At 32.6% G+C, this 22579-nt stretch overlaps 3 protein-coding genes across 4 annotated transcripts; all 3 read right to left on the bottom strand.

Annotated features, from left to right (window-relative positions):
• Nucleotides 1–3083: 3083 nt before the first annotated feature.
• Nucleotides 3084–8397, bottom strand: LOC125385892 (antichymotrypsin-2-like). 2 transcript variants are annotated; one of them, XM_048409838.1, is made up of 8 exons: nt 7702–8397; nt 6238–6359; nt 5985–6167; nt 5647–5857; nt 5297–5511; nt 5016–5201; nt 4806–4941; nt 3084–3367 (listed from the first exon to the last, which is right to left on the bottom strand). In XM_048409838.1, exons 2-8 carry the CDS (start codon nt 6316–6318, stop codon nt 3207–3209), a joined length of 1173 nt encoding a protein of 390 aa, XP_048265795.1. In that variant the 5' UTR covers nt 6319–6359; nt 7702–8397; the 3' UTR covers nt 3084–3206. The 2 variants fall into 2 exon arrangements, with proteins under 2 accessions (XP_048265795.1, XP_048265793.1); XM_048409836.1 differs by lacking the exon at nt 7702–8397 and adding an exon at nt 7230–7688.
• Nucleotides 8398–8551: 154 nt separating this feature from the next.
• On the bottom strand, nt 8552–14664 carry LOC100648602 (antichymotrypsin-2). Its single transcript, XM_048409839.1, has 9 exons — nt 14471–14664; nt 13118–13180; nt 11234–11355; nt 10943–11125; nt 10605–10815; nt 10255–10469; nt 9975–10160; nt 9769–9904; nt 8552–8854 (listed from the first exon to the last, which is right to left on the bottom strand). Exons 2-9 carry the CDS (start codon nt 13125–13127, stop codon nt 8712–8714), a joined length of 1206 nt encoding a protein of 401 aa, XP_048265796.1. The 5' UTR covers nt 13128–13180; nt 14471–14664; the 3' UTR covers nt 8552–8711.
• Nucleotides 14665–15833: 1169 nt separating this feature from the next.
• On the bottom strand, nt 15834–20667 carry LOC125385891 (serine protease inhibitor 3/4-like). Its single transcript, XM_048409835.1, has 8 exons — nt 20599–20667; nt 18720–18841; nt 18467–18649; nt 18146–18356; nt 17796–18010; nt 17516–17701; nt 17308–17443; nt 15834–16406 (listed from the first exon to the last, which is right to left on the bottom strand). Exons 1-8 carry the CDS (start codon nt 20606–20608, stop codon nt 16252–16254), a joined length of 1218 nt encoding a protein of 405 aa, XP_048265792.1. The 5' UTR covers nt 20609–20667; the 3' UTR covers nt 15834–16251.
• Between the last annotated feature and the right edge of the window lie 1912 nt (nt 20668–22579).

Below are 22579 nucleotides of genomic sequence, written 5' to 3'. Positions count from 1 at the left end.
TTTGTTCGTTCGAATAATTTTCAAAAATGTGATGATGATTTATTTGAAAGTCATTTGTGTAAAAGTTCTAATTTCTTTCTTTGATTTCTATTCGTTCTTCTATAAGATACTTGCCAAAATTCCAATTCTACGGAAGAGATAGATTTTGTTGTTCTTATTACTTTGCATTAGAGTGCAATGTATTTTTATTATGGTTTCAAAACAATATTGAATTAAAACTTGAATGTATCGTAAAAATCGCATATTTACATCGAAATATTCATGGTACAGCAACGTTTTAGGTATTTTACTAGCGATTTATTTCGGTCTATGTTTACGTTAGATGCAAAATCTATGTATGAATTAGGGTGTATCGACAAAGCTGCTTAGAATTTTATACGTTCTAACAGTAGAGAAATGACTGAAATATTTTAGGAATAATATGTATGTGTAGATTCGCTTGGACGTGTTAATAAAAAACACATAACGATAGGCACGCAATATTTTTATTAGTCTACAATAATAGATTCTGAATATCGTGTTTCGAAATTGATCATTTAGGTAATTCAAGTACAAAATATTAGTTTTTTATTTTATTACAAATCTAAGCAAATTAAATTATAAAGAAAGGAAAACTTTTTTTACCACATGTCTTTACTTTAATGAACGAGGAAAGACTTAAAATTATCGATTTAAATCTAAGAAGTACTTGACTTACGCATTTACCAGTAATAACGCTGCAGATTTGTAAACATTTTTGTTACGTAAGGAGACAACATAATTGTTTGATAACAACATTTTAAAAGTGACCCTGACCTTTTTAGCGATATCTTCTTTCTATCTATCATTACGGAAATTGGTTTTACATATTTATTATTTGATGAAACATGTTATGAATATATAAATATATATGATTCATGTACACATGCTGTCAAAGAATTTATCTGGTTCAATGGAAAAAAAACATTAGTAATCCATAATAGGTATGTTTACCAAATCGTTCAAGCGTTGTACAAATAGCACATTTTTCGCATAATATACCTGTACCTGCTCGCACCTCCTTTAAATTATTCCAAATCCATTCGTGTCACCTATGAACATTACACAACGGGTACGCTATACAGCTTAGTACGCAGTATGCTAGAAACTGCTTAAAATTAAATGAAACGCAGTCTTCAACAGACCGATAAATTCATAGTTGCAGTTTCAAGCGCACATGCTTGAAACTAGAAAAATAGCGCATGAGTAATAAAATAAACGCAAAGAAATCTGGCGAACCTTAAGTAGTAATAGAAAGAAGCATACGAATTGGAAATGAAATATTTTTTCCAGCTTAAATACGTGAAATATAAAATGTACTGATATAATACATGATGTTAAAATAATTACGTAATTTTTGTCATCGTTACAATTAGAATATGTAACAAATTGAATTTATTTTTTAGTAATATTCAGACTATTAAATGTAAATTAGAATTCTATAGATTTTATAAATAACGAATAAGAGACGTCTACAAGTAAATTTTGTTTAAATAAGCAGACTTCGTAAGCATGTAGGTATTTGAGTACATGTATGCAATGTATAGGATCAAATACATTATACACTAAAACTATTTTACGTATCAAATAATACGCATTGAATATTTAACAAAATTATTTTGTAATTTATTTCATTCGCCCAACTGGTCCCTGCACCGCCCAGATGCTTTAAAGTGGTTCGACCTCAAGGAGGCTATCGATTCCTCGTCGTCGGAGCTCGTGCGACCCATCCAGTATACTTCTAAAGAAGATGGTCCTGCATCCGGGACTATGGAGGGGGCCACAAAGTACCTCCTGTCCGTCCGCCGATCTCAATAATCTCCTCTCCTCGCCAGACGCAGGAACCATTCCATTGGCCTAACGGTCCACCCCCGAATGGCCGTGATCGTGAGATGACGACGCAGCGTGGCCCACTTGACTACCCACATCTGTGCCGGTACTGGGATATCCATCCCCTGCACCGTAAACTGTATTCCTTTTATTTTTGCTCTCCATCTCGCCTTTATAAATATTTTGCCGAGGTCGTCACCATCAGTTCCAGTCCTAGTGCCGCTCACTCTTCCGCACCCTACGCCGGTCAATGCCGGTGCAAAATGACAGAGAGCCCCACGAGAAGGTGAGTGGTTTTGGCGGGTACGAGCCCACCAACTTCTCCGAAATTCTCCGCACCGGATCTGCAAGCTGACGAAGGCCAAAGGCACCGACCAGCCGCCACCCAGTTATAGGAGAATATCAGATCCATAGGGGTTTTTCAGGGCGTGGGCCTACGGCCTGGGAATCCATAGTCGCCTCGCGCTTCCCCTGTACCGCGCGCTCTGCCAAAACGCTACCTTAACTCATCGTCTAGAAGTCGAGTTGTAACCACAAAGTGCGAAACGTCAAATGTAATCGCGAGCTCTATGTAAAGTGTCCATAACGAAAATTGTTAATAAATATGCCGAGTGTTTCTTCAGCACCTATCACGACCTATCCACCTCAGCGGTTTAGCGAGCAGGGTGGCGGTATGATTTATCATCGCAACAACAGTGTCCACAAGAATCCCATAAATAATATTTTCCTTGTGAACAGTTCTGTGTTTATATGTTAAAAAACTGAAGCAATAATTAAACGAAAATTAAACTATGGATTAAAAGGTACGAGAGAAAGAAAAAAGAAGAGGAACAATACTAAAAGAAAAGTTCCATATCATTGGAAATATTTTTGATTATGTATTAGGTTTTCCGTAAAGTGTCTATCCTTTACAGACACGTCTTTTAAAACGACGCATCTTTTTAACTAATTTGTCGAACGTTGTGACCTTTATTTTGATAGAACAAAATAGATCATACGTAAATCGGTAAAATAATATAAAAAGGAAAATGTTGTGTATCCATTATTTCCTTATAAAGCGAAAGAAACTTTTCGGACGACCTAATAAAAATAATAAATATTAATAACATCTCTTCTCTCGTGTTTAAGTTATTAAAGGTATATGTAATATCTCTTTATATCATCTTTATCTATAAATATCTTTATGTATCTATATATATACATATACTGTTGACGAAGGAGTAAAATAATGCAAATTTAAGACAAATGCAATGTATTTATTGTAAAACAAGGTATTAGTAAAATGTTTATAACTATGCACGGAGTGCATGAATTAATTATCACATTATTACGATATTACTATTACGGCACTACTGCGCTTAGAATTTGGGTTCGTAAATAGAACCACAGAATAGTGGTAGATTAATATCATTACCTATTTCATCTTTCATAGTTTTTATGATATAATAAAAAAATGGCTGTTCAATTTTGAACTCCCTTATATATCTACAACCACCCTTTCTCTTCGTTACAACGCGACCTGGAACAAAATTACGTCGAACGTCATATTTAAGTGTACGAATGGAACAGAATCAGCAATGCGAAGCAGATATATCCACGTTCGCTACCGGAAATCACACACGCATACATGGCTGAAGGCACTACTAATTACCCAAAACACAGAGCCCCCTATTTCATATCTGTGAAGTAAAGTTATCTAAATATTGATATTTGGAATGTGGGAAGCTACTTGTTCTTTGAATAGCGATAACGAACGTGTTAAGATTGAAAATTTTATTGTAAAACATGATAATTATTTAGGAAACTGCCGCCATCCCGGATTTTGATGACATTTGAATATATCGTCGTAGAAATCAATATTTTAGCAACTTTTACCTCTGCATGTTACCATCAGACTCTCTAGTTTTCGAGATGTTTACAGAAACTGTCGGTAGCACTACAGTGCATAGTACCTATAATTGTTCGTACGTTACAGCGCATGCGTTAGCATTGGTTGTCAGCCATCATGCGGTGGTTGGATAAACTGACAACTAATCCTACATAAACTTTAAACAAACGATAAGAATCAACTTTGAGTCAGGTATCGTCTTATCCGGTCGGTAAACAGTCACTGCAGTGGTACCGAGAGCTTTTTGCGAATATCTCTGAAAATGACACTTAGTAATTATATGTATACCAAGAAGTTATTCAGAACTATGCCGCCAATCATTGAAATGTAACATGGCCGCAGCATCCTAAATAATTACATGAAACATTCTTCGCAAACAATGTTAATAAGAAACACTTATAATAAACAACAGTATTTTTTAAAAGTCCTTACAACAGACAAATACAAGCGCGCGCATACACGATTTTTTACAAATATTTGTAAATACAGTCGAATCTCATAAAGTGAAAAACCTCTCTATGATTATGAAATTCGGTAAGCCAAAGAATCCGTGATTTAAAGATTTTTCGTATTTTATTTCTAAATTCAAGACGATCAAAGGTTGACATATACATAAAAGGTATACATATATATAATGTAAGTACATAATCAGCAATGCATACAGTTATAAAGCAACAAAATAAAAAAGAGTTAATGTCGATACAAGCACATGGCAAATAACTATACATCTACAATCAATCATGCATTTAATTAATTTCAATCTTATCAGTGACAAAGTTATAATACAGATTTTTATTTTCGTTTTCTTTCTCTAGTTTTCATGTACATTATACCATCATCTCATAGAAAATATGATTAGATATAGATTTAGCCTAACTGGTGATGTAAGAGATAACTGCAAGTCATCCTGTAGCCATGAAGCAAGAGCAGTGTGAAACAAATAAAAAAGAAAAATATTTTTCGCATTATATTATTATTTGAATATTCTCATATCTCGCAGTTTTGCACAAAGCAATATTTTGATTAATTTAAATATAAGCTGAATAAGATTGAAGGTTTATACACTTACGAGTAACAGCAACAGCTTCACTTCCTTCTTCATTCACTTCAATGTATGCCTTTTGTATAAGTTGACTGATGCATAAACCTTCACCATCAGCAATCCCAGAAAAATCAGCACCAGCAAACGCATCAGTTAAACCCATCTACACAAAATAGGAATTAAAATATAAGAAATAGTTATTTTTACACGAGTTACACTATACAAATATGTATATACCTCTATTAAGACATTCCTAAGATCTATGTTACTTTCCACCTTGAACTTTGGTAACCATAATCTCATTTCTTCCCCATGTCCTTGACTTAGAATGTTTGTTACACTTATATTTTGTAATTTTTTCTCAACATCAGATAGATCATTAATTTCATTTGGAAGAATTATAACCATACTCAATTCGTCACCCTAGAAGACTTATTTGCTTTTTTTTGTACTTCACAAAGTTTTACAAAGAAGCAGCTCTTTTTTAATACATTATTGACTTTCTCTCCTAAACTTACCTTGTATGGTATTACAACGAATTTCGCATTTAAATCTACGAGGACTCCATATTTGTATTTACCTTGTCTATACATTGTAGGAACATTTTTTACTTCAACTTTACTAGTATGAAATGGCATATTTCTCGTTAACTTAAGGTCGAACTTATCTTTCCATTGGCCTTTAAAATATACTGCATTGGCAAGTACTAACTTTGTCAAGTCATCTAACATTGCTGTTTACAGAAAACATTGGCAACAACAGAAAACTACTTAGCATAATTGGAAATATTGAAGTTAGAATGCATTCAATCAAAATTTTGTATAGTATTTTCTTTATACTTTAATAAATAAAATAAACATATACAAACCAGGAGTTACAAGCTCTTTAATGAGATTATTTGTATTTTGTTCGGCCCAACTATTAATAATATTTGCAGCTTCCTGACTTTGAGCAAAGTTTACTAATTGAGAAGAAGAGCGGAAATAAACTTCAGTCAAATTTTTGTAACTTGGTTTCAAATTTAAACTTGCAGCTACGAAGACTTTATTTGCAACAGCCAATTTATTGTCTTTCACATTCTACATTAAAACATGAAAAAAATATTATATAGCGTAAAATAATGCATTTGTTATTTTATATCAATAAATTTATAGTTTATACTATACATTAAAATAATAAAAGTAATTGGTTGGCAAAGATACCTACATTGAGATTATCAATAAGTGACTGATAACCAGACGTGGCAAGACTCTCTGAAGTTGGCAGATGAAGTACATTTCTAAACTGGGCTACTGTGTTTCCACGAGCTCCGAAAGCTGTCATAGCAAGAACAATACTTGCACTTAAAGGGGACGTTATAAGGTTGCCAGGATTGTGTCGTACCACGGTCTGAAAACAATAAGCGTCTCATAATTTATTCATCAGTATTTGGAATAAATTTTAAATTCCACTATTTTACCTGAAAGAATGAAGAACTAAATTGATTTGCACCTTCCACAACGGAGCGCAGAGATTCAACATTTTTCTCTGCTTCTGACATTGTTATTAGGGCAAGAATCACCAACCAGAAACCTCTTATTACTAAAACGATTTAGTAACAAATTGTTATCAAAAACTGACAAAATAGATTGTATTGCAAATCTTAATAATAAGTTTCTTGCTTTATAAACTTGGATGATCGTGCGAAATTGATTTCGGCTTTTTTAAAACACATCTTGTACACCTCCTCATTACCATATCCTTGCTTTCAAAAAGTACTTCTCAAATATCATGACTGTTCCTGAATAATTCCGAGTTATATAAATATTTAGGCTGACATCTTATCGTCCGCGTAAGAAGGTTTGCTCGCGTGCAGGAGTATTTTGGTCGACTTTAATTGGCGATAACTAAAAGACTTAGCCGAAAACACATTTTTTTTTATGCACGATTTTCGTCTTATTTCGGCTCCAAGAGTCATCTTCTAAATTTTCGGAAACCCGCAGCCGAACACCCTGTATATAGCTTTTTCGCAATGAAATGTCTAGCATACACCCAACAAAAATATCAATAAAAAACAGTAAGTTTTTATTTAATATCGTTAAAAGGTATCCTATAAAAGACATAAACTAGTACAATGTTTAACATTATTATTTGGAAGTATCATTGCACTGTAAAAATGTTAGAGCCAATAGATCGAAGAGATCATCGATCGGGTCTTGAGACTTAAAGACAACATTATTCACACAGTAGATATCTCGGAAATAACAACAAAGTGTCGTTTAGAAATACGTATTTCTGATACACATTAATCTCCTTCGCTTGTTGTAATAACATTCTTTGATATAAAAGTAAAAATGACGAGGATTGAATATATATAAAGATTACTTGAAGAGGAAGGCTTAAACGAGGATTAATTGATTACATTGACTACCGAACACAAATTGTGTATAGTTTAAAGAGTACTTGACTTACGCATTTATCAGTAGTAACACTGCAGATTTGTAAATTTCACTATTACGTAAGGAGACAACATAATTGTTTGATAACAACATTTTAAAAGGAATATTATCTAAAGCGACCCTGACCACTTTAGTGATATCTCCTTTCTATCACCCATCATGGATATATATGATTCATATACACATCCTGTCAAAGAATTTATTTGGTTCAATGAGAAAAAAACATATGTCATCCATAATAGGTATGTTTACCAAATTGTAAGCGTTGCACAAATAGCATATTTCCTGCATAATATACCTGTATCTGCTCACACATCCTTTAAATTATTATAAATCTATTCATGTCACCTATGAATACTTACACTACGGGTACGCTATACAGCTTAGTAAGCACTATGCTAGAAACTGCTCAAAATTAGATGAAAACGCAGTGTTGAACGCAGCGAGATGAGAAATAAAGAAAAATATAATAAAAATGGCTTTACCTAATAAACTGTCGTACTGTAGTAGTTGAGTGTCTGGTTGGAAATGATCCCAAATAATATCTCCGGGATGTTGCTAGGTACATAGAAAATAGTTACATCTATATGTCGAAAATGAGGTAATCGATGAGATCATTCGTGAAATTCTTGAAACACAAATGTATTGTGTGTAATATGGATTAATTTCAAGTGGATTAATGGAACGGTAAATGGTGTACAAAAATTTCTCCTGTGAGAAGAAGAAAGAATTTTACTTCTTGATCACCTTTGTGTACTACAAAAGATATTTATAATGAAACATTTTAGATCTTTCTATGTACACGTATATATATTATTTAAATACATTTAATAAAATATAATAGGCGACGTCAATTCTTTGACTCTACTTTTATCAAAACTTTCCTCATGGTTAGGATTTTCCTGACAAAGTTCGCACCCATAGATTGGTTACCGTGATCGCTGTAGGCTGCGGTTTGACGGACAAGGTGGTGGTTTTGGTTTATCATCGCAACATGGTGTACAAGGATTCCATAAATAATATTTTTCTTGTGAATATTTCTTTGTTTGTATTTTACAGACCTGGCGCAATAATAATTAAACGAAAGATAAACTATGATTTAAAACGTATGAGAAAAAGAAAAAGAAAGAGGAACAAAACAATGCTAATGAAAAAGTTTCCCATTACAGGAAATATTTTTGATCATGTAAAAATAATAAATATTAATAAACTCCCTCTTTCTCGGTTTTAAGTTATTAAAGGTATATGCAATATCTCTTTATATCAACTCTCTCTATAAATATCTTTATGTATCTATATATATATACCGTTGACGAAAGAGTAAAATAATGCAAATTTGAAGCGAATACAATACATTTATTGCGACACAAGCTATTATTAGAATGCCTATAACTACGAAGGATACGAAGTATTTATCACATTACTATGATATTGCAATTATGACATTACTGTCCTTGGACTTTTTGTTCGTTAACAGAACCACAGAATAATGTTTTTAAGGATCCTTAACGTGTCCACTGAATAGCGTTACGATGTCTCCCCGACTTTCTGTTTGGTTTTTATAAATAGCATAATAGAACGGCCGATCAATTTGCATTGGAGTCGAACTGGGATACGAGTAATATGTAAGTACCACTCCTGGAACAAATATTATATAAGCCTTTTTAATACCGTTTAAGCAAATGTACAAATCGGACTGAATCTCTACAATTTCTAGGATATCTTAATGTATCATAGGGGAAACGATTCTGAATAACTTTTTCCTATACATATAACTGCCGCACAGTGTCGGTTTTCGCGATATCCGGAGAAGGCTGTCGGTACCGGCGTCGACCGTATATATATAATATAATCCAAATTTAAAATGAATGCAACACATTTCTTGTGCGACAAGGTATTATTAGAATGTTTATAACTACAGAGCACACGAATTAATAATCGCATTACTATGATATTACTATTATGACACTACTGTTTTTAGATTTTGAGTTCGCTAACAGAACCGCGAAATAATGATAAGCTAATATCATTTTCGTTTTCATCATTTATAGCTTTTATGCTTAAAATATTAAGCTTAAAAGCTTAAAATATTTCTATCTATTAGATGAACAACCTCTGTAAGATTATAAAACTCGATAAGGCAAAGTATTCATGATTTAAACATTTATCAGTTTTTATCTCGAAATTAGAAGCGCATTGTAATTAATTACACATGCTCTACCATATAAGTTAATCATGCTAACTAATATGTAATTAATCATACTTTTAATTAATTTCAATCCTATCAGTGATAAGATTATAATGAAGTATTTTCTTTTCTTTTTCTTTTCTTTTCCTAAGTATATTACACCTTTATCTCATAGAAAATATGAATAGATATAAAATTAGCCGAGGTAGTAATATAACAGACAACTGAGAGTCATCCTGTAGCAACTAAGCAAGAATAGTATGAAATAAATAATAAGAATATTTTCACACCTAGTAGTTGCACAAAGTGATATTTCGCTTAATTTAAACATAAACTCCATAACATCGAATGTTTATTCACTTACCAGTAGCAGCGGCAGCTTCACTTCCTTCTTCATTCACTTCAATGTATGCCTTTTGTATAACATCACTGATATACAAATTTTCACCATCAGCAATCTCAGAAAAATCAGCTGTAGTAAACGCATCAGTCAAACCCATCTACATAGAATGGAAATTAAAATATAAAAAATAGTTATCTGTAGATGAAGTACACTTTATATATACATACCTCTTGTAAGACATCATTGAGTTCAAGCATACTTTCCACCTTGAACTTTGGTAACCATAATTCCACTTCTTCCTTGTCTCCTTGACTTAGAATGTTCGTTAAACTTGTATTCTGTAGTTTTTTCTCAACATCAGACAAACCATCAATTTCATTTGGAAGAATTATGATCATACTCAATTCGTCACCCTAGAAGATATATTACCTTCTTTTTGTATTTCACAATGTTTTACAAAGGAGCACTTCCTTTTTATACATTAGTTCCTTTTTCTTCAAAACGTACCTTGTATGGTATTACAACGAATTTAGCATTTAAATCTGAAAGTTCTCCGTATTTATAAGCATCTTGTCTATACATTGTAGGAACATTTTTTACTTCAACTTTACTAGTATGAAATGGCATATCGCTCGTTAACTCAGGGTCGAACTTAATTTTCCATTGGCCTTTAAAATATATTGCATTGACAAGTACCAACCTTGTCGTGTCATCTAGCATTTCTGTTTACAAAAAACATTCATAACAACATAAAACTTCATAGTATGATTGGCCATATTGAAGTTAGAATGCACTCGATCTAAATTTTCTATAGTATTGTCTTTACATCATAATGAATAAAACGAACATATACAAACCAGCAGTAATAAGTTCTTTAATGAGATTATTTGTATTTTGTTCGGCCCAACTATTAATAATATTTGCAGCTTCCCGACTTTGAGCAAAGTTTACCAATTGAGAAGAAGAGCGGAAATAAACTTCAGTCAAATTTTTGTAACTTGGTTTCAAATTTAAACTTGCAGCTACGAAGACTTTATTTGCAACAGCCAATTTATTGTCTTTCACATTCTACATTAAAACATGAAAAAAATATTATATGGCGTAAAATAATAAATTTATTATTTTATATTAATTAATTTACTATTTATACTATACCTTAAAATAATAAAAGTAATTGGTTGGCAGAGATACCTACATTGAGATTATCAATAAGTGACTGATAACCAGATGTGGCAAGACTATCTGATGTTGGTAGATGAAGTACATTTCTGAACTGTGCTTTTGTGTTTCCACGAGCTCCAAAAGCAGCCATAGCAAGTACAACACTTACGCTTAGAGGGGATGTTATAAGATTGCCAGGATTGTGTTTTACAACAGTCTGAAAACAATTTGCATCTCTATAGTCTATTTACCTTCAATTATCTGCAACATAAATAAACTTTTCCTAAACAGCTTTTATAACAAATTTTAAGTTCTGCTATTTTACCTGGAAAAATGGAGAATTAAATTGATTTGCACTCTCCACAACGGAGCGCAGAGCTTCAGCATTTTTCTCTGCTTTTGACATTGTTATTAGGGCAAGAGTCACCAAACAGAAACTTCTTATTACTAAAACAATTTAGTAACAAATTGTTATTAGAAACTGAAAAAATAGGTTGTATTGTAAATCTTAATAATAAATCTCTTGCTATATAAGGTTTGAAGATTGTGTAAAATAGGTCTTCGCTTTGTTTAAACACATCTGGTGCACAGCTTGTTCGCTTCTCAAGTTATCATTGCAATTCCTGGATAATTCCGTGTCATACGAAGATGTTTCAAGCATTATCAAAGAGTATTGTAAACATTTCTTTTGGAATGATTTCTCTATTACTACCTAGTCATGTTTTAGGCATCTTGAAGCAATCGGGTAAAACAATTTTGGAAGAATAAAATTGAAAATATCAAATTAGAGTGTTACTTGGATGTATAATGTGTGTAGTACGCTCGGTGCGCTAAACTGGGAGATAGAATACTGCACCATATTCATGATAATTGAAGAAGACAAATTTTTACAAATGGATAAGTTGGATAATCCAACGCATATCCAATTTTCCCGCAAGGATATTATTTACCCAAGAGGGAACATTTAATAAATGTGGAATGACAAATATACGTAACGAACATTTCTCAGCAAGTGAAGATCCACACGCATTCAGAAATGGTTCATGCAAGATGGTGCACCACCTTATTCTACCAACGCAATGCAATAGTACTGGTTCGGTTGCTTTGGAAACAGGTGGATAAGTTGAAAAGGACCTGTGCCTGGGCCTGCTCGGTCTTCAGATTTAAATCCTTTCGACTTTTACTACTGCAGAAAGATAAACGCATAATACGGTAGAATTTGGAGAGAAGAGGCACGCTTTGTTTACAAAAAAAGTCAAACATCTATTATAATTTGTTGCATTTTTGTGGCTACTCGCGGCCAGTTCAATCGCGGTGCGAGTGTCATTTTGCTGTGGTCATTCGTAGAGGCAAAAGATTCGAAGGAGGAAAAGGTAATCTTTTCCGCTTGCAATTACGATATGGTAGTTTTCGGTATATTCTTATGGATTTTCACGAGTAAGCTGATTTAATGTTCAATCCACCATTTCTTCTCTTCCACGATTTGTACGAGCTAAGCTACAGCCCATGTATCGTTCGAATTGAGAATCACTGTGCGCGCCGCTGCTTAGGCTGACCACCTTCCTTCCGCATAAGGAGGCTTGCTCACCTGCAAGGATGTATTGACCGATTTTTAATTGACGATAACTAAAAAACAAAGCCGAAAGAGCAATTTTTTGCTTGATTTACGACGTCAATAATCATCCCTTAAATTTTCGGAAACCTGTAGCCGAACACACCATATATACCTTTCATGCGGTGAAATGTTTAACATACATACAACAAAAATATCTATAAGAAACAATAAGTCTATATTTAATATTATTAAGAAATATGCTATAAAAGACAAACATAGTAGAAGACTAAACATCATAGTTAGTACCATCGCACAGTAAAAATGTTAAGGCCAAAAGTTCGATGAGATCACCAGTTGAGTCTTAAGACTCAAAGACAGCATTTCAATCCTGCTGTAAAAATCTCGAAAATAACAACGATTTATCTCTTTGAAGTACGTATTTCTCGTACACAATAAACTCGTTTGCTTCTAGTAATAACATCCGATGATGCGAACATAGAAATCATGAATATTGAAGATACAAAAGGAAAATAATTACTTGCTGAGGAAGGTTTAAATGATTATTAATGGATTTGCATTAACTACCGAAGAGGAATTGTACATACTCGGTATAATCCGAGGGAAGGTCAAATAGACATATATAAATTTACTCACACATACGCATGGTGATGTTCCGCTCGTTTTACTGGTCAATTCTCTTCAAAAGTTAAAAGCAGACTGCAAGAAGAAACGTCTGAACGAATATAAAAACGCGATAAGAAACCTCAGAAAAGCGCCGACAGTGAACAGAGCGAACCTATCAAGGATCGGTAACGAACGAACAGCCAATCACGAAGTACGCATTCGATTGTCCGTATGATCGAATAGATCAAACAAACATGAATTTTAAATCTCATTGATATATCACTCTATATCCCAAATGAGCTTGATATTACAAACATAAACAGGGCAATGATATTGTGACTATTATTATCTGAAAAATGTGGGTTTCCACCTATTTTTCAACAAACGTCATTAAATTGCTGTTAACATAAATATTCACATATATCTATTATATGTCTTCTCTGTAACTAGTAGATTTACGCAAATTCTGTTTGTTCGTTCGAATAATTTTCAAAAATTTGATGTTGATTTATTTGAAAGTCATTTGTGTAGAAGTTGCAATTTCTTTCTTTCATTTCTATTCGTTCTTCTATATATATAAAATTTCAATTCTACGGAACAAACAAATTTTGATGTTCTTGCTATTTTGCATTAGAGTGCAATGTATTTTTTTTTATAGTTTCAAGAAAACTACTGAGTTAAACTTGGAATGTATAATAGAAATTACATATTTGCATGGGCTCTATCAAAATATTTGTAGAATAGCGGCGAATTTTACTAGCGACTTATTTCGATCGATGTTTACGTTAGGTGCGAGACCTACGCATGACTTAGGAGGTACCGCTAATTAGAATATGCTCTACCAGTAAAAAAGCGACAGAAGTATTCCAAGAATAATACGCATGTGTAGATTCTCCTACACGTGCTAGTAGAAAATAAATAAAGATAGATCATTTGAGTAATTAAAGTACAAAATTATATTAGTTTTATATTTTAGTAGAAATCTGAGCAAATTAAATTATAAAGAAAGTAAAACTTTTTTGTATCATATGTCCTTACTTTAATGAACGAGGAAAGGCTTAAAATAATCGATTTAGACCTGAAGAGTACTTGACTTATGCATTTATTAATAGTAACTTCAAATTTGTATGTTTGTTCGTTACGTAAGGAAACAACATAATCGCTTGATAACATTTTAAAAGGAATATTATCAACAGTGACCCTGACCTACTTAGTGATATCTTCTTTGCATCTCCTATCACGGAAATTAGTATTACATATTTGTCATTTGATGGAACACATTATGACTATGTAAATACGTATGATTCATGCACATATGCTGTCAAAAAATTTATCTGATTCAATGAAATAAAAATATAAATAATCCATAATAGGTATATTTACCAAATTGTAAGCGTTGCACAAATAGCACATTTCCTGTATAATATACCAGTACCTGTTGACACTTTCTTGAAACAATAAAACTACGTTCACTTCACCTGTACACTTTTAAACTACTGTGTATGCGACGCTGCGTAGTAAACACTGTGTTAGAAACTGCCAACAATTCGATGAATCGTAGTGTTCGACAGATCGATTAATTCATCGTTGCAGTTTAAAGCGCAGATGTTTGAAGTTAGGTTCGTATGAGAATTGCGCATGAGTAACAAAACAAACGCTGCGAAATCTGACGAACCTTAAGTAGTAATGGAATCAAGCATAGGAGTTGGAAATAAAATATTTTTTCCAGCTTAACTACGTGAAGTAAAAAATGTATAGATATAATATATGATATTAAAATAATTACACTTTATAAAATATTTTCGTCATCGTTACAATGAGAATATGTAGCAAATTGAATTTATTTTTTAGTAATAGTCAGACTATTAAATGTAAATTGAAATTCCATAGATTTTATAAATAACGAATAAGAGAAATCTATTTATCTACGAGTACATGTATATAATATATAGGATCAAATATATTATACACTAAACTATTTTACGTATCAAATAATATGCATTGAATATTTAACAAAATTATTTTGTAATTTATTTGATTCGCTATTTGTATATATTTACAAAAAAGCGTTTTAAATAGGCGAGATAAGAAATAAGGAAAAATATAATAAAAATGGCTTTACCTAATAAACTGTAGCACTGTAGTTGTTGAATGTCTGATTGGAAATGATCCCAAATAATATCTTCGAGGAGTGGCTACAAAGAAAACAGCTACATCTATATCTTGAAAATGATATAATCGATAAGATTATACGTGAAATTCCTCAAACGCAACTGTATTGCATGTAATATGGATTAATTCCAATTAGATTAATAGAAAACTAAATAGTGTACGTATATCTATTATTTGAATGCATTTAATAAAATATAATAAGTGACGTCATCTCTTAATGATTTTATTCTACATAGCAGTCATAAAATTCAACGTATAATAACAGAAAATTTATGCTCTCTCGTAATATTCACGATCGATATCCATACCGCAAAATGTTCTATTCTTATCACAACATTTCTCATGATTAGGATTTTCTGGGGGCGGCGGTTTAGCGAGCAAGGTGGCGGTATGATTTATCATCCCAACTACAATATTTACAAGGATTCCATAAATAATATTTTTCTTGTGAAATTATTCCTGTGTTTACATTTAAAAAAAAAAACTGGCACAATGATAATTAAACGAAAATTAAACTATGATTTAAAAGGTACGAGAGAAAGAAAGAGAAGGAGGAACCATACTAAAGAAAAAGTTTCATTTGCATAAGTTTACATTTATTGTGAGACAAGGTATTATTAGAATGCCTGTAACTGCAAAGCATACGAATTGACACTTTAGCGACCGATAGCCTATTAATCAGCTTTTTATCGCCGACAATCTTTCTCATTGTTTGAACAGTAATTTGTTACTTAGTAGCAAGGTACTTTGCTCAATTGCGTCAGTTGCGTTGCTTTGTAAGCTCCAACAGTTTTATACCAATTTGAAAAACTTACCGTTCGCGATGAACGAAAAGAATGCTATTGGAAAGTCTAAACCGAAACAGAGCCAGCGCCAGGGAGAGCCTGCGCCTGAGCTACCGATCGAACGTGCGTATGCTGTTAAACCGCTAGCGGTCAGTAAAGTGTTAATTATCACATTACTATGGTATTGCTATTATGACACTACTGTGCTTAGAGTTTGGGTTCGTTAACAGAACCGCAGAATAGTGGAAGTATCATATTATTTTCCTTTCCAACATTCACAGTTTTTGCGATATAATAAAAGAAAGGCCTATTAATAATCATCCTCGTTCTGTAAGGAAGACTGAAGAAGTCCATCATGGGATCTGGAACAGAATTATGCCAAACTTTTATACTAATAAACCAAACTATTATATATTAATATATTATTGCACATTGATTAAAAACATATTATAGGAACGTAATTTGTAAGGAAGCAAATATTTTCACGTTCGCTACCGGTTGTCACACATGCATACACATGGAACGGCATAAAGAGGATATTATACGAGGTTATAACATGGACGATATTTTAAAATATGTATAAACTAAATATAAAATATAAAATATGTAAAAATGAAATGTAAATGCAGCCAAATCTCATTAAGTAGAAAACCTCTGTAAGAGTATAAATCGCGATAAGGCAAAGCATTCATGATTTAAAAGTTTTTCGGCATTTACCTCGAAATTAGATTCGATCAAACATCGATAGTATTATAATATTACAAAGAATCTTGTTCTGTCAAGCGTATAAATACTCATATGTACAATGTAAGTACCTAATCAACAATGCATACAGTTAGATAACTGCATTCCAACTTATAAAACGGTGAAATAAAAAAACTTAATCACGATGCAAGCGCATTGTAACTGGCTACAAATGCTCCTTCAAGCAAATTGATCATGCTTTCAATTAATTATAATCCCATCAATGATAAGATTGTAATGAAGATTTTTATCTTCGTTTTCTTTTTTAATTTCCTAAGTACATTATGCCATCATCTCATAGAAAATATGGTTAGATATAGAATTAGCCTGAGTAGTGATGTAGAGACGGCTGAAAGTCAATCTGTAGCCACACAGCAAGGGCAGTATGAAATAAATGAAAAAAATTGTCTTGTCATATTATATTATTTTTTTAATATTTTCATATTTAATAGTTGCACAAAGTGATATTTTGTTTAATTTAAACATAAACTCCATAACATAGCATGTTTATTCGCTTACCATAAACAGCGGCAGCTTCACTTCCTTCTTCATTCACTTCAATGTATGCCTTTTGTATAACATCACTGATATACAAATTTTCACCATCAGCAATCTCAGAAAAATCAGCTGCAGTAAACGCATCAGTCAAACCCATCTACATCGAATAGGAATTAAGATATAAGAAATAGTTATCTGTAGATGAATTACACTTTATATGAATATATACCTCTTTTAAAGCATCATTGAGTTCAAGCATAGTTTCCACCTTGAACTTTGGTAACCATAACCCCGCTTTCATCTCATATCCTTCACTTAGAATGTTCGTCAAACTTGTATTTTGTAATTTTTTCTCAACATCAGACAAACCATCAATTTCATTTGGAAGAATTATGATCATACTCAATTCGTCACCCTAGAAAATTTAATTGCGTCTTTTTGTATTTCACAAAGTTTTACAAGGAAGCACCTTCTTTTTATACATTAGTGCCTTTTCCTTCTAAACTTACCTTGTATGGCATTTCAATGAATCTAGCATTTAAATCTGGAAGTCTTCCAAGTTTATATGTACCATGTCTATACATTGTAGGAACATCTTTTACTTCAACTGTACTAATGTGAAATGGCTTATCTTTCGTGAACTGAGGGTCAAACTTATCTTTCCATTGGCCTTTAAAATATATTGCATTGACAAGTACCAACCTTGTCGTGTCACCTAGCATTTCTGTTTACAAAAAACATTCATAACAACATAAAACTTCATAGTATGATTGGCCATATTGAAGTTAGAATGCACTCGACCTAAATTTTCTATAGTATTGTCTTTACATCATAATGAATAAAACGAACATATACAAACCAGCAGTAATAAGTTCTTTAATGAGATTATTTGTATTTTGTTCGGCCCAACTATTAATAATATTTGCAGCTTCCTGACTTTGAGCAAAGTTTACCAATTGAGAAGAAGAGCGGAAATAAACTTCAGTCAAATTTTTGTAACTTGGTTTCAAATTTAAACTTGCAGCTACGAAGACTTTATTTGCAACAGCCAATTTATTGTCTTTAAAACTCTACATTAAAACAGTTAAAAAATAATAAATTTATTATTTTATATTAATAAATTTACAATTTATACTACACATCAAAATAATAAAAGTAATTGGTTGGCAGAGATACCTACATTGAGATTATCAATAAGTGACTGATAACCAGATGTGACAACACTCTCTGATGTTGGTAGATGAAGTACATTTCTAAACTGAGCTTCTGTGTTTCCACGAGCTCCACAAGCAGCCATAGCAAGAGCAATACTTGCACTTAAAGGGGATATTATAAGGTTGCCAGGATTATGTCGTACCACAGTCTGAAAACAATAAGCGTCTCATAATTTATTCATCAGTATTTGGAGTAAATTTTAAATTCCACAATTTTACCTGGAAAAATGAAGAACTAAATTGATTTGCACCTTCCACAACGGAGCGCAGAGCTTCAACATTTTCCTCTGCTTCAGACATTGTTACTAGGGCAAGAGCCATCAACCAGAAACTTCTTATTACTAAAACAAATTGCTATTAGAAACTGGCGAAATAGATTGTATTGTAAATCTTAATAATAAATCTCTTGCTCTATATAAGGTTTGAAGATTGTGCAAAATAGGTCTTCGCTTTGTTTACACACATCTGGTGCACAGCTTGTTCGCTTCTCAAATTATCATTGCAATTCCTGGATAATTCATCATAAATTCATAAATCATACGAAGATGTTTAAAGCATTATCAAAGAGCATTGTAAACATTTCTTTCGGGATGATTTCTCTATTACTACCTAGTCATGTTTTAGGCATCTTGTAGCAATCGGGTAAAACAATTTTGGAAGAATAAAATTGAAAATATCAAATTAGAGTGTTACTTGGATGTATAGTGTGTGTAGTACGCTCGGTGCGCTAAACTGGGAGATAGAATACTGCACCATATTCATGATAATTGAAGAAGACAAATTTTTACAAATGGATAAGTTGAACAATCCAACGCATATCCAATTTTCCCGCAAGGATATTATTTACCCAAGAGGGAACATTTAATAAATGTGGAATGACAAATATAGGTAACGAACATTTCTCAGCAAGTGAAGATCCACACGCATTCAGAAATGATTCATGCAAGATGGTGCACTACCTTATTCTACCAACGTAGTGCAATAGTACTGGTTCGGTTGCTTTGGAAACAGCTGGATAAGTTGAAAAGGACCTGTGCCTGGGCCTGCTCGGTCTTCAGATTTAAATCCTTTCGACTTTTACTACTGGAGAAAGATAAACGCATAATACGGTAGAATTCGGAGAGAAGAGGCACGCTTTGTTTACAAAAAAGAAGTCAAACATCCATTATAATCTGTTGCATTTTCGTGATTACTCGCGGCCAGGACAATCGCGGTGCGAGCGTCATTTTGCTGTGGACGCTAGTGGCGGAAAGGAATAGAGAAAACATTAATCCTCTATAGTCGGAAATATCATTTGGTGCTTTCCGATATGCTCTTATGGATTTCCACGAGTGCTGGCTTAATGTTCAATTCACCATTTCTTCTCTTCCACGATTTGTACGAGCTAAGCTGCAGCCCATGTATCGTTCGAATTGAGGATCACTGTGCGCGCCGCTGCTTAGGCTAACCACCTTTCTTCCCCGTAAGAAGCTTGCTCGCTTGTAAGGATGAATTGACCAATTTTTAATTGACGATAACTAAAAAACAAAGCCGAAAGAGCAATTTTTTTCTTGATTTTCGACGTCAATAATCATCCCCTAAATTTTCGGTAACCTGTAGCCGAACACACCATATATACCTTTCATGCGGTGATCTGTTTAACATACATACAACAAAAATATCTATAAGAAACAATAAGTCTATATTTAATATTATTAAGAAATATGCTATAAAAGACAAACATAGTAGAAGACTAAACATCATAGTTAGTACCATCGCACTGTAAAAATGTTAAGGCCAAAAGTTCGATGAGATCACCAGTCTAGTCTTAAGACTCAAAGACAGCATTTCAGTCCTGCTGTAGAAATCTCGAAAATAACAACGATTTATCTCTTTGAAGTACGTATTTCTGAAACACAATAAACTCGTTTGCTTCTAGTAATAACATCCGATGATGCGAACATAGAAATCACGAATATTGAAGATACAAAAGGAAAATAATTACTTGCTGAGGAAGGTTTAAATGATTATTAATGGATTTGCATTAACTACCGAAGAGGAATTGTACATACTCGGTATAATCCAAGAGGAGGTCAAATACACATATAAATTTACTCACATATACGCATGGTGACGATCCGCTCGTTTTACTGGTCAATTCTCTTCGAAAGTTAAAAGCCGACTGCAAGAAGGAACGTCTGAACGAATATAAAAACGCGATAAACAAACTCAGAAAAACGCTGGCAGTGGGCAGAGCGAACTTACCACGGATCAGTAACGAACAAGTAACCAATCACGAAGTTCATGATTATTCGTATGTCTGCGTAGACCAAACAAACATGAATTTTAAATGCCATTTGTATTCGACTCTATGTCCCAAATAAACAGGGTGATACAAACATAAACAAGGCAATGATATCGCGTCTAATATTGTCGGAAAAAATGTGGGTTTTCCCATATTTTCCAACAAATATCATTAAAATACTGACAGCATAAATATTTACATATATCTTTTATATGTCTTCTCTGTAACCAGTGAATTTACGGAAATTCTGTTTGTTCGTTCGAATAATTTTCAAAAATGTGATGATGATTTATTTGAAAGTCATTTGTGTAAAAGTTATAATTTCTTTCTTTGATTTCTATTCGTTCTTCTATAAGATACTTGCCAAAATTCCAATTCTACGGAAGAGATAGATTTTGATGTTCTTATTACTTTGCATTAGAGTGCAATGTATTTTTATTATGGTTTCAAAACAATATTGAATTAAAACTTGAATGTATCGTAAAAATCGCATATTTACATCGAAATATTCATGGTACAGCAACGTTTTAGGTATTTTACTAGCGATTTATTTCGGTCTATGTTTACGTTAGATGCAAAATCTATGTATGAATTAGGGTGTATGGACAAAGCTGCTTAGAATTTTATACGTTCTAACAGTAGAGAAATGACTGAAATATTGGGGTAATAATATGTATGTGTAGATTCGCTTGGACGTGTTAATAAAAAACACATAACGATAGGCAAATTGAAATTCCATAGATTTTATAAATAACGAATAAGAGAAATCTATTTATCTACGAGTACATGTATGCAATGTATAGGATCAAATACATTATACACTAAAACTATTTTACGTATCAAATAATACGCATTGAATATTTAACAAAATTATTTTGTAATTTATTTGATTCGCTATTTGTATATATTTACAAGAAAGTGTTTTAAATAGGCGAGATGAGAAATAAAGAAAAATATAATAAAAATGGCTTTACCTAATAAACCGTGGTACTGTAGTTGATGAGTGTCTGGTTGGAAATGATCCCAAATAGTATCTTCCGGGTCTTGCTAGCTACATAGAAAATAGTTACATCTATATGTCGAAAATGAGGTAATCGATGAGATCATTCGTGAAATTCTTGAAACACAAATGTATTGTGTGTAATATGGTTTAATTTCAAGTGGATTAATGGAACGGTAAATGGTGTCCACAGTTTCTCTTGTGAAAAGAAGAACGTAATTTACTTCTTGATCACTTTTGAGTATTACAAAAGATATTTATAATGAAACATTTTAGATCTTTCTATGTACACGTATATATATTATTTAAATATATTTAATAAAATATAATAGGCGACGTCAATTCTTTGACTCTACTTTTATCAAAACTTTCCTCATGGTTAGAATTTTCCTGACAAAGTTCGCACCCATAGATTGGTTACCGTGATCGCTGTAGGCTGCGGTTTGACGGACAAGGTGATGAGTTTGATTTATCATCGCAACATGGTGTACGAGGATTCCATAAATAATATTTTTCTTGTGAATATTGCTTTGTTTGTATTTTACAGAACTGGCGCAATAATAATTAAACGAAAGATAAACTATGATTTAAAAGGTATGAGAGAAAGAAGAAGAAAGAGGAACAAAACAATGCTAAAGAAAAAGTTTCCTATTACAAGAAATATTTTTGATCATGTAAAAGTAATAAATATTAATAAACTCCCTCTTTCTCGGTTTTAAGTTATTAAAGGTATATGCAATATCTCTTTATATCATTTCTCTCTATAAATATCTTTATGTATCTATATATATATAT

The sequence above is a fragment of the Bombus terrestris genome, chromosome 11 (assembly GCF_910591885.1).
Source record: "Bombus terrestris chromosome 11, iyBomTerr1.2, whole genome shotgun sequence".
NCBI lineage: Eukaryota > Metazoa > Arthropoda > Insecta > Hymenoptera > Apidae > Bombus > Bombus terrestris.
The sequence above is the reverse complement of the archived record's forward strand: the minus strand, read 5'-3'. Positions and strand labels throughout refer to the sequence as shown.